Below are 12626 nucleotides of genomic sequence, written 5' to 3' on the forward strand. Positions count from 1 at the left end.
CATTAGATGTCTAAAAATATGGTCGCTGTAGATTGAAAAATTGTCTGGAAGTTTGCTGCCACTAATGCTTCTTCATTCAGGATTTCTGGCAACGACCTTCTTTCCAAGATAGATCTTACAGTAGTTCCTCAGAAAGAACAAACAAATTTATTCTAAAAAAAAACATGGCAGCAATTCCATTTGCTGTTACATGGCGATCTGCTGCTCTTGGTCTAGAGCACTATCCTCCAAAATGAAATGTTTGGTGTCTATATGAGGGGAATATAATAGACAAGATCCAGTAGCCTGCTTCTCCTGGGGTCTTGCCATCAGAAGTGTACCACCACCACCCAGCTCCAAAGGCATAACACCTCCTTATCCCTCTGTTTTCCCACACGTGTTCCTTCCCACATCACCTAGCTCATTCTCTTTCTCTGCCTTTGGTTCTTCCGCTAAACATCCCACAGCAAGTCCTGTGCAATTCTGAAGTGCTCTTGGTCTGCATATTCCTAGTATGCAACCTCCCTCAGTCCAAAAGTTGATGTGTTGATTTGGTAAGATTTCCAGCCTGAACCCTGGGACTGGGGCTGCTCTGGAACAGCGCTGGGAAGAGTTCAGACAAGTAGTCCCTTCCCCTCAGTTCTTAATTGGAGCTTCCACCTGCTGTTGTGTCCCTGGGCTCCACAGGACTTGTGCAGAGAGGCTTCAATGGGCCGATGGCTTTTGTGATGGGCTGGGAAGGAGTAAGGGCAGATTATTACTTGGCTATCCCCATGACATTGTCTCTCTGTACTCCTTTGTGGGTGTGCAGATGAGCTTTTACCACGTAATTGCAGTTTGTCTTTCTCAACCTGTTTATGGAGATTTTAGGTCTATGTTATTTTCTCTGAAGAGTGATATAGAATGGGAACTTCAGTTTTCTAGTCCAATAATTGCTATTGTTTCATATGTAATGCTTGTGCATTTCAGGAGTCATAACCTGCATAACCTGCAGGCTTCCCCTTCCCCTGACGGTGACTTAGACTAAGTTAGAGTAAACTATAGAAGTCAGCTTTCTCTTGGTCTTACTCCTGACCTAATGAATCCCAGCTTTCTTTCTGAACAGTGTCACAACTGCAAGAGAAGCTGTTTATCTCAGCTGTGTGATCGGGGATGTGACTTTGAACATCCCACAGTCAGGAGGCCTTTTTACAGAAGGTAAGACATGTTGCCCTGCCTTGTTCCCTGTCTGCCTTTGCAGGGTTTCACAGAGTGTTGGACTTCTTGTGAATGTCCTAGGTAAGGCCTCATGGTGATATTGGCATCTTTTTTCCCAGTTTCTGAGGGAACTCAAGTGGATGCTGCTATGCTTCTGTCTTCTTTTCAGAAATACTAGCATTTGAGCTGGGAATTGTTCTGCATCAGGTCATACGGCTGTGGGATTCATAGGATTTGCCAGTCATGTGCTGTATCCCTTCTGACCAGGTTGTCCCAGAACCACTCAACCTGTAACTGTCAACTAGCTGTCCATGAGGGATGCAGCTGTATCCCTTCTATGCCATATATTGCAAATATCTTGCATGTCATGGCTCCAGTGAAACCACCACATTGTTCCAGTATCCTAGACAAATACTGGAAATCCTTAATATCTGATAAGAGCACCAGTAAGCTTTCAGGTGGATAGCAGGGACCTAAATGGGGCAAACCACATGAATGTAAGCCTTAGTTTTGGTGTTTTTTTACACCTGTGTGCTCAGGGCAGTCTAAGTGTACAGAGAAGCAGAAATGCAACTGCTTTGACTTTGACATTACATGTGTGCTTTTGGTTTCCAGCTGCTGTTGAATGAGGGGTTTTAAAACTGTAGTTCTACAGTTAGGTATCAAAAATTTTCCAAAGCCTTGTTTTGGATTTGGCCTTATATAAAGTGATTTGGATGATTACAGACCTGTCAGACCAGCAAGGATCCCAGGCAAAGGAATAGAATCACTGACACAGAAGTTGCTTCAATAATGAATTAAAGAAAACTAATGTAATTTATGTCAATCAAATGGATTTGAAGAAAATATTTTTTGCCACATTAGTTTCTAATTGCATCAAAGAGATATTAAGTGTGGTTACTAAAGGTAATGCATTTAGATGCATTTGAGTCGTCTAACTCGACCACATAACACTAAATCAAGGAAACAGAATGATCCAGAGACAATCTGGTCCTCAGTAAATGAGCTAAAACATTAGCTTAGGATGTCTCAAAATGTAATTTTAAATGAGGAATTGTTATTGCACATTTTCAGCAAGATGGCTCCATGTCTTGGCTGCATACTGCTGAATGTTTATTAATAACTTTGAAGGTAGCGTGCAGTTGCCACAGATACTTGCAAATTATACAAAGATGGGGGGATAATTAATAATGAGGGTGACAGAGCAGAATATCCATCAAACTGGGTCTCTCCATGTGATGTGATGCCATGTTAAAAGGACTAACAGTGCAATCATTGGAAGGATAAACAAAGAAATATCAGGCATATCAATATATAGTGATGTTGATGTAGTATTTCTGCTTTCTTACTTTTAGCCTCTGTTCCTAGGATGTTCTCTCCAGATCTGGCATTAGCTTCAGAATATAGAAAAATATCAAATCTGTTCAACTTTCAAAGAGAGCATTAAATGGTGCTTTGATCACAGTCATTGCCTCTATCAGAAATCCCTTAAGAAGACCCTTCCACCTGGAATGGCTCTACTAGAAGCTGAAGTTAGATGAAACTAGGGACAGGATGAGGTCCCTCAGAACCAAAAGTAGTTTGTGGTTCTTTTTCTAACAGATACGCTGTAGTTCAAACAAGATGTAGAGTGGCAAAGTGATATGGCCTGTTTTATTAAGAAAGCTGGGTTAGAATGTCAAAAAAAAAAAAACGATTTTGTGAATTCCAGCTCCTGAAGGCATTTGTGCTGTCACAGTTTCTCTATAACCAGCCATCACAGACAATTTGTTATCTCCTTGGCTCTCTGTGCAAGAAGAGTGTGTCTTATTCCTATTCTGTGTATTTTATAGTTTAGTGACACACAAAAGATGATGAGCTGAGAGGATTCGCTTATGATCATGTACCTGTATACTAACCTCACAAAATGTACAGATCGTGTTTTACTTACGTGAAAATTTCAGGTTCCCTTTCAAAGTGCAGCAAAGGTACACTGTATCTAAGAAAGAACTGGGGGCAGCATGGGAAACTTATATGGAGTGAATATTAGAGAAGGAGGTTTGTTTTCTTTTTTATAATGCTGAATTTATATTATAGAAATCAAGGCCCATTAGAATGAGAAAATAGTTTCCCCATTAAGTATTCTGAATGTTAGTTGGTGCAAATGGCATGGTTAAGAAGAAAAGCAGTTTATATATCACCCAATCCTGACGTTAATGGGAAGTAAAAGCTCCGTATTATTGTGCAATCATATGTACTCAGGCAGTTGAGAAAACTAACAAACAAAATATACAGAGAGAGCGCATATATTTCAGTGATGTCTTGCTGCGAAGCTATCAACGATTAATAGGAGACTCTGGAGTAACAAAGAAAATGAGGAAGAGTTTTAGTTAGTAGAAACTCAGTAAATGCTGTGATTTGATGATGTGTCATGTAGTACCTTCTGCAATGTGCTGGTCTCGGTACTAAATCAAGAGAACAGTGCCTAATGGCTGAATCTAGTACAACATCCCAGAACGCTGTCGAAATCACTGTTTCTATGGAAATTTCTACCACGGGAATCCAAGGGACTGAATGGATTTGCAAAAGTACTCAAGAAGAAATGCACTTTCATGCAACACCTAGGGTTTTCTGATATGTTGCTGAGGTGGGTCGTTCTGAGTGGAGCACTGGCATGTGTCCTTCCAGATGTTGGAAACATTAAAAAACTGACTGCTTATCAACAGAGGAAATGGCCCCAAAAGACTGATACTGGAAGATCAAAGGAGGGAGGGGAATTAAATCATTGGCAAGAAGACAGAAGAGCTATGGGTAGCGGCAGCATGAGTAACAAGAAGAGAATTTGTTTCTGTATTGTTCAGCTGAATTGTTCATGGTCCCATTGTTTACAGAACTGCTGCAAGCAGTGTTGAGGTATCACTTATATCAGTGCTGTAGAGTGGTATTCTTCTAGTTCAGTCTCAGGCTACATTTTTCAGGACAGAAATGGGGAGCTTGGTCATCCATTATCAAGGTTGGAGAGAGATAAAGATTGAAGCCGTTTGATTGGATGTTGTTTTCCAGAGCACACATAGTCCCTGCAGTGGGTTGAAGTGATCTGGCTAATTCCTTAGGAATTCACCTGCTGTCTGAAGATAAAATGAGCTTAATTGTGCAGCTTTCGTCTCCAAGAACAGGCTAAAATGAAGGACAACAACCCTAAATTATCTATTAAGCCAGCTCAGAAGTTGTAATTTTCAGATCAAGGGTTTACAGAGATCTGGAACAGCTATTCAAGGCTCAAGCATCCATCATATGTGTGTATATACAAATGACAGCTCACGTTACATTAAAAAGAACCGTACACCATGTTTTAGTATATGAACGTTTCAAAGCAGCTATAAATCCAAAGTTACATGCAAAACAATGGTGCTTCCATGTATTGAAAATCTTTCCTTCCTTTGTTGTGAGTCAAAAGTTTAGCTAAAATGTTGTACATGCCAAATTTATTTGGAAAAGCTGGAGTAGATTAAAAAAAAAAAAAAGCTAGGAGTAGCTAACAATAGTGACACATAAGAGATTGTGCTACTCCCAGCTTTTAACCTATGAGACAATTTCAGATCAACATTGTCTCAGGAAACTGGATCGGCCTCCTGCCCAATTAAGTCATAGAAGGGGAAGGCGCAGGGATTTCACTTGAAACATTGGGGGTTGTTAGAAAAAATGCTTGAGGAAGGGAGAAATAGTAGCTTTGTGTTCACTTATTAGGAGTCTTAGTTCAGCCAGTACAAGCCTTCATGAATTATATGGCATATATATTTAATCCTGATGAGGCGGGCCCTCAGATAATCTGAATTATCGTGGCCTCCACGTGAGTTTTCATGATTCTGTGTATTTCCTGAGTCTGAAGTTGCAGCTCTAGAAAGAGTTCCTACTTTGCCTTTTACCTGCAAGTATGCAGGAGACCAGCCCTGAGTACTGGGTCTGTGTGCTTTATTTAGCGTGGTATGGTCTTAGTTCTTCATTGTGGCTTTTAGCTAGCACTGCCAAACAATTAAACTTATACTGGAAGGCATTCAGGGCTGGGTTGGACAGGACCCTGGGCAGCAGCCTGTTCTGATGGGTGGCAGCCCTGCCCATGGCAAGGAGTTGGGACTGGCTGGGCTGTGAGGTCCCTTCCAAACCAAACCCTTCTGCAGTGTTTTGGATTCTATGATGTATCAGGTCAGAGAGACCTTCTGACTCCCAATAGATCAGGACACTAGTTGGAGATGGGTGTGTATTTCTTTATAAGCAACACTGAATAAAAACAAACTATGTGAAAAGTATTTTTAAATAACATTGAGTTGCTGGGAATAAAGCACTTAAAAACAGGCTGTGCCTGGGGATCATCTCCTCACCCCATTCCAGTTCAACTACATCAACAGAAGGACTACAGCTATTCAAAAAACAACCCAAATGTTTCAACAGATCTTTTATCACAGCAAATGTGCCGTTTTGCTTTCTCGCTTGGAAATTAGGGATCTATTTTTATTTGCTGTTTTTGAAAAAAGTGTATCTTGCCTGCAGTCAAGTTAAGACTGAGAGGTATGCAATTGAAAAACACCTGCTGGAAGTATCTTAGGGTCATATTGCGGGCACCACTTGCACCGTGCCTGTAGCAGTGGGCACACCCAGCACTGATCCCTCTGGATCCAGCAGGGCACTAGAAAATCAGCATCGGTTGTGTTCTGTGACACACTGGAACAGGTTGCCCAAGGAGGTTGTGGATGCCCCATCCCTGGAGGTGTTCGAGGCCAGGCTGGATGTGGTTCTGGGCAGCCTGGTCTGGTGGTTGGTGACCCTGCACATAGCAGGGGGGTTGAAAACTAGGTCATTGTGGTCCTTTTCAACCCAGGCCATTCTATGATTCTCTGATTCTCTTTGGTACATTCCATTGGAATGGAGGCTGAAAGCTGTTCCCGTGGATCACCGACATCTGCAGAATCCAAACTTCGGTTCCAAATGCAGGCTGAGCCCCTGAAAAGTACAGCGTGTATGCATCTGGCTCTGCGTCGGTCAGGGCTGTTTTGTGGCACAGCAACACCCACCATTCAAACAATGATCGACAGCAGCACTTCTAGTTGGCAGCTCCCCCCGAAAACTTCCAGCCCAGTCCAACATCGCTTTGGCACCAACACCCAACGCCCCACGGCTCAGATGTCGGTCTCTAACAGCCAGAACACCTCCTCCTCGTGTAAAGTTGGATCTCTTCTTGATCTAAAATCGCAGCGATTGGTCACGGTGCAATTGGAAGCCCAAGGGAAACGCTGCACTGCAACAGTCTGCTCTCGTTTCCCGAGGTACGCGCGGTTAATTTGGGGGCACGGATGATCGGAGCGGACATTTTTAGCAGCGAAGCCGCGGCGCGGAGAGTTGCGGAGCAGCGCTGCAGGGAGCTCCTGGCAACCGAGCGGCGCTTCCCTCGGCCCCAGCCCCGCGGATCCGCGCCCCCCGCCCGCGCTGTCCCCGCCCGGCCCGGCCCCGCGAGGCGGCCCCCAGCCGGCAGCCGGCGGCAGGGGAGGAGCGGAGCTGAGCGGAGCTGAGCGCAGCGCAGCCACGCGACGCGGCCTCGCCGCCGGCTCTTGGCAGGGCAGTCCCGGCCCTCTCCCGCCGCCCCGCGGCATGCCCGCCCTGCCCGGCCAGCGGGAAGATGGGTGGACGCCTCCTGGGCTGCGTCGTGCTGCTGTGGCTCGCAGGTACGAGCGGCTCCGCGCGACCGGTTGAGGGGGGATCGGGGGAACGTCCCGCGGGGCAGTTTGCGGAGACTTCGCCGGGAGAGCGCGGGGGCAGCTCGGGGAGCGAGGATCGGCTGCCGCCGCGGAGAGGGAGAGGAGCGCGACGGCGGGAGCCCGGGGGGGCCGCAGTGTCCTTGGCTGCGGGCGGTGGAGACGGCGGCCGGGAACAATTGGAGGAACTTCTCCTTGGTCCTCCGGGGTGCGGGACGAGAACGCTGCCTTGCGCCTCCGGGGTGGCCGTGCCCGGGCCTCCGAGAGCCGGACGGCGCTGGTGCTCCTGCCCGGGCTGGCTAGCCGAGGGCGACGGGCGCGGGGGAGCAGGGGTGCTCCGCGGTGGGAAAAGGGCCGGGAAGAGGCTGTGAAGGGTCGAGCAGGGAGAAGAGGAGAGGGTAGAGGGCAGCGCTCTGCCTGATTCGAGCCGGGCACAGGAGGCTGTGGAAGGGCTGCGGCAGGCTGGCTGCCAGGGAGGCGAAGGAGAGGGAGCGCTCCCAATTTCACACCGGTATTTCACACCGCCGTCCGTGTATCCCACAGAAAAGACCTCAGGCTCTTCCTCTTCAGATTTAGGATTCGCAGGCGGTAAATTCGGCTTTTAGTCATAACACCTCTCTCCCACCGCCCACCCACCCCTTCCATTGCTCTCTGGCTCTGAGTCATCCCCAGCCTGCCTGCTGCTCCCTCCCAGCGCTACACGGCCTCAGCTGGGGCCTCGCAGCTCCCGGCCCGTTGCCCCCTCCTCGCTGCCCTCCCCTCTGGCCGCTTCTGAGCGTACCCCACTCGGTCTCCTCTCCGCTCGCCGTAGCTGCTGACGAACAGCATCCAGGGACTGGTAAGAGCGCAGGGCACACACAGACGTGACTTCACATTCCTCTCTCTCCTTAAAGAGCTTCGTTATCTGCAAACGTCTGGCTAGATCAGGACCTCTCCATCAGCCTGCTGACACCTTTCCCCGCCATTGAAGGCAGCCACCGCTCGGAACCCGCCGGGTCTGTGCGGAGCGGGAGGAGCGCTCCCGGGCTCCCTAGTCCTTCAGGCAGGCAACAGGTTACTGCGCGGGGATAGAGCGGGCACCGTGCTTCACTCAGCCAAGAGCAAGCAAATAAGCAAAAGGCTGCTTGTGTGTGTGTGCACAGACAGGGAAGAGAGGCTGGCAAACAGACTCAAGATTGCCGCATGGCTGTGCAAAGGAACGAGAGGTCAGTCTCGGGGTAGAGAGCTGCATCCCGCTGGAGGTAGTTGTGTTCCGAGATAGTGGAGTGGGGGTGGGAGCTGGAGGGCTTGAGGCTAGGAGAGCGGAACAGGGAGACAAAGGGGAGTGAGGGAGAGGGAGGTCTCACCCCATCACTCCCCTCCTCCCCCCTCGAGATGGGCTGAGAAATTCCCAATCAGCGCTTGCAGCTCCTTTCCCCCCCAGTGACTGTTCTTCCTTGTCCGTCCTTTGTAGTTAGTTTTTAGCTCTTGCATTTATCTTTTGTCTCCTTTCACACATTGCGACTTACTGCAAGCTCAAAAAATCCCCTGAATAATGCAGTGCGTTTGGTTGGGCTTCCCTCCCATGAGGTCATTTTTTTCCCTGTAACTTAGTGCTCAGTACCTGTTTACTTTTCTGTGCGGAAGGGCCACTGCAATGCCGTACTGTAACACAGGGTGGGTGATTTCCTACTCTTAGTTTGCCAGCCGCAGTTCAGAAGGGGCATGCTGGAGCACAGCTGTGCTTTGCCCTTCCATGGCCTACAGAGCAACCTCCCTGGGATGTGACACACAGTCCTTGGTATTTCAGGGCTATGGACTTCTCCAGTTAAGTTGGGAGCATGGGACATCAGGTGTAACAGTATCACGGGGAATGGAAATGAATAAAGAAATCTGAATATACTGCTCAGTATGCAGAGCCTGAGCTGTATCCCGTGTGGAGAGTTTTCATATTGAGGTTCTGTGCTGTGAGTGTTGCCTCTGCTTTTCTGCAACTTTGGTTTTGTTTCGTTCCAGGTTAAGCAGTCTGGGAGAAGAAATTCTGTTTTGCTTTGGAGCTGTGTAAAGTGCTGTGCTTCCATTTCAGTGCAGCTGACCTATTTAGGCATTGATTTCTTGCTGGCTACAAAAGTTGGCAGTTAGTGGCCATGGAGCTAAGAAACAAGTCTCATAGCAGCTAGACCATGATGTGCAATCCATTTCCCGTAAACCACTCAATCTGATGGTGGTGGCTTTGCTGGTTAATTGCATGGATTTTGCTGGTTAACCGTGCAATGTAATCCTGCCTGAGTTGATAGAAGTCCGTACAGCACAATTTTAGTTGTCACACTGGCTCTCCATTCACTTACTTGCATCTCTGCGTATCATCACAGATTGAAATCTGTGATTTGATTTCCTATCTCAGAACCCAGACTTTATGATTTAGGCTGGATCCACATTTGTAAGCATTGTCTGTGTTCAGCAGTGGGGGAGAGAGCACTTCTAGTTGATGGGCAGTAGCCAAGGCACAATGAAGAGAATCATAGAATCATAAAAGTTGGAAAAGACCACTAAGTGGTACAAATTACCTTAGGAGCACTGTCTCTTACCTATGGACTTGTCCTTTTTGTGCCAAAGCCCTGAAGTGTAGGCTAGGAGTAGTTTTAATGAGGTTTGGTTTAGGGTCCAAGGACCTCCTGTTCTCCTGGATGGACCTCTGGAACTCATATCAGTAAAGGTGAATAAGATTGTGGAGTGTCATTTCTGTAGTTTTTCACCATCAGCCCTGATGCTCCAGGCAAATTGCAATGTGGGCCAAATAATAGCAAAGAAAGAGGTGTGATTCTTGCGCAGATAAGGAGATCTGTGCTGACCTGAAGAATGATGTGCACTTCCTTCTCTTGGGCTTGACTCTTATCTTACATGCTAGAAGGAGACAGACCTATTACCTTGAACTACAGTGTTTGCCTTTGTCATTATTTACAGAGATGAGTGCTTCAGATCGGCTTTATTTTATTCATAAAGGCTAGCTTAAGGCTGGGTAATAAAGCTGAATTTTTCTGGGACCCATCTCACCTTGGGGAAGCATAGGTTTTTTATTTCTGAAGGACAACTGAAAGGAAGAACTGAAGTTTGCACCTCTCAATTACCCTTTTTTTGTCTTGTGGAAGGTGCTTAGGAAGATCAGGCCCACGAGGTTCAGATATGCCCATACGGATACCCCCTCTATAATCACTTCCTGGAATTTTCTTTAATCAGCAGTAAATTGTATTAGGAATAGCTTGTGTGTAATGTTGACTGTGTAGTTTGCATGCGTAATCTAAGGATAGTGTGGGGATATAATCAGAAGAAAATACGGATACAAATACATAGATTCTTACTTTCTGATAGGCGGGATATCTGTGTTTTTAAGTGTACTTGATTAATATTTGCAGAACTTCTCCAGGGACCTAGGGGAGCAAAGAAAAAGGGAAATAAATTGTCATGTGGTCCTGTGGCTCTCACAGGCCACATTTCACAAGGTTTCTCTTGTGAAAGTTCAAATAATTTGAAATTCACAGTAAACAGATTGGCTCTCTGGAGTGCAAACATTTTGTTTCTGTAATGATTTTGAAGTAAGGGCTCATCTTGCTCTGCCCATGTTTATCAAAACATAGCAGAGCGCAGCTCTGTTTCTTTTTAATCTTGCTAATATTAAACTCGATGCAGCCGCTGCAATCTGCTGTCACCAAGCTTGTCATCTTTTTTCATATCTTTGACTGTTTTTGTGCTCTGCTATGTAAGCAGCCCAGATTTCTGTCCTGAGGCTTCTGGCATCCTGGCTAGTCTCTTCGAGATCGTTGAGCTCAGCAGTTGCTTCTTGAGCTTGAGGAATTCCTAAGGACACTTCTGTAATTCGTGTGCGCAGACATCTGTGGTAGGTGCAGAGCTGCCATCTTGTCATCAGGCAGCCTAACATCCTGCTGGCCTTTTGATGGGTGTTTTTACAGCAGTGTTGTATTACATGAATAGATTCAGATGCTTTATTTTATTTTATTTTTTTCCAGGGGAAGTAACAGGTGTATAATTTCCCAGTTCAGCTCTATGTAATTATATACAATTTGACTTAAATAGATTGAGAATTTCCACTGATCCGGACTCTGTCTGAGGCACTATGTTCTTCTCAGATGCTATTTCTGGAAAAGATCTGAAAAGAATGTTTTACAACTTAAAGAAGACCTTGGGAGAAGATGCAGAAGATGCCAGATAACTTACTGCACATCTCCCAAAGGCTTTTGGATAGAAAAGGAAATCTTGTATTTTCCCAAAAGCTGCTTGCAAGTTTCTTTTCTCAATATAGACATTCACATGGGAAAGGGGTGGAGAAAGTTAGTCAGAAGAGAATTTGCTAAAGCTCAGCTAATCATTTATTAAAGCAGTCCCTGGCTCGCCAAATTCATTAATCTCATTAACAGGAAAGGAGTGCTGCAGCACATGGATAGCTGAAAGCACTGTGTTTACTGAGTAGCATACTTCGTTCACAAGGGAAAGATTTAAATATTCCCTGTGTCAGTGCTTTATCCCTGAAGCTGAAGTAACATGATGAGTCACTTGGTCACCTCATGTCACGTGTTGGCTTTGGCCACAGGCTGCCTAGAGTCAGGTGCAGAGCCACCAGATACAGGACTGGCCTGTACCCATTCATTTTTTCGAGCTGTTTGTCATGTCTCTTAAATTCAGATGCATCCTGGGAAGTATGGGTCTCTGGAGAGGAAGGAATAAGATCACATCGCCACTTGGGTCACCATGAGAACCGAGTGGTGACATTCCCCCAGTGCTGCATGACCCCATGTTTCTGTCCCTCTTGCCCCTGGGAGCAAGACCCAGCAGAAACATCCCAGCTGCTGCTGCTGGAGTTCTCTTTTTGCCTATACCTCGTGCCTCTGGTCCTGCCTCTGAGGTGACAGCATCTTGTTGGGACCTTAGCTGTGGTACACGGTACTCTGGAGAGCACATACTTAAGCATTTGGATTTGAGTCCAGGCATTTCTAGCAAAACGAGTGACATCTGTGCAATTTCAATATGGCACAAGTGCTATATGTGTAATGTCATGCGTTCATTACGTGTATAATACAGCATTTTTGCAAATGCCATAGCACCCCTGTGCACCACAAACCTTCACTTAGTAGTCCCCAGTGTCACATCCTGCTTAGATCAGTAACTCTTTGTTAGTGTCGGGGACTATCTCCTCTCTCTGAAGTAAGCTTTCTCCCTAGGTGCTGTCCATACTGTGTCTTTATTTCCCAGGTGGTGTTTGTAGGCTTTGTTATGATTTATGGTGTGGATAATGTTTTGAAATGATATTTGGCATTGGTCTAAGCTTCTCACTTTCTTTTGGTTACAACTCCTGATCACAAGACATTTGCTTGCTTTTGCTTTTCAGGTCTGCAGCTATATTCAAGTGGACTCTGTCCCTTTGTGCTTTCTGTTGTCATGCTTTTGATGTACTTACTGCTGTCTCTGCTTTCAGCTCTACTGCTTTAGTGCTTATGTCTTTCTTTCTCCATCCTGAAGACGTCTGTCATTTCAGTTTCTTTTGCAAGCTCTCTTCTTTTCATCTCCAGCTTCTGTTGTGGGTGGTGTATTTTTGATGACTCCATTTCCTCTCCTTGCGGCATCATGTTTTAATCTGCTGTAACCTGGCTTTAGCCTTCTGAGATTATTTTGACCTAGGCTAAGACATCTTCAACCCTTCCCAATTAACGTAAACTTCCTTGTTCTGCGTCA

At 46.1% G+C, this 12626-nt stretch overlaps 1 protein-coding gene across 5 annotated transcripts in view; it reads left to right on the forward strand.

Moving 5' to 3' along the window:
- Positions 1-6452: 6452 nt before the first annotated feature.
- ILDR2 (immunoglobulin like domain containing receptor 2) overlaps positions 6453-12626 on the forward strand; it is a 38007-nt gene continuing 31833 nt past the window's right edge. For 3 of the 5 annotated variants that reach the window (XM_085240393.1, XM_085240414.1, XM_085240424.1), the window contains exon 1: positions 6456-6872. In XM_085240393.1, coding sequence (XP_085096519.1) covers positions 6827-6872 — 46 coding nt within the window. In that variant the 5' untranslated portion in view covers positions 6456-6826. Of the gene's footprint in view, positions 6873-12626 lie in introns of all 5 variants that reach the window. The other 2 variants (XM_085240397.1, XM_085240407.1) reach the window with 2 other exon arrangements.

The sequence above is a fragment of the Meleagris gallopavo genome, chromosome 1, assembly GCF_905368555.1.
Source record: "Meleagris gallopavo chromosome 1, MGAL_WU_HG_1.1, whole genome shotgun sequence".
Lineage (NCBI taxonomy): Eukaryota > Metazoa > Chordata > Aves > Galliformes > Phasianidae > Meleagris > Meleagris gallopavo.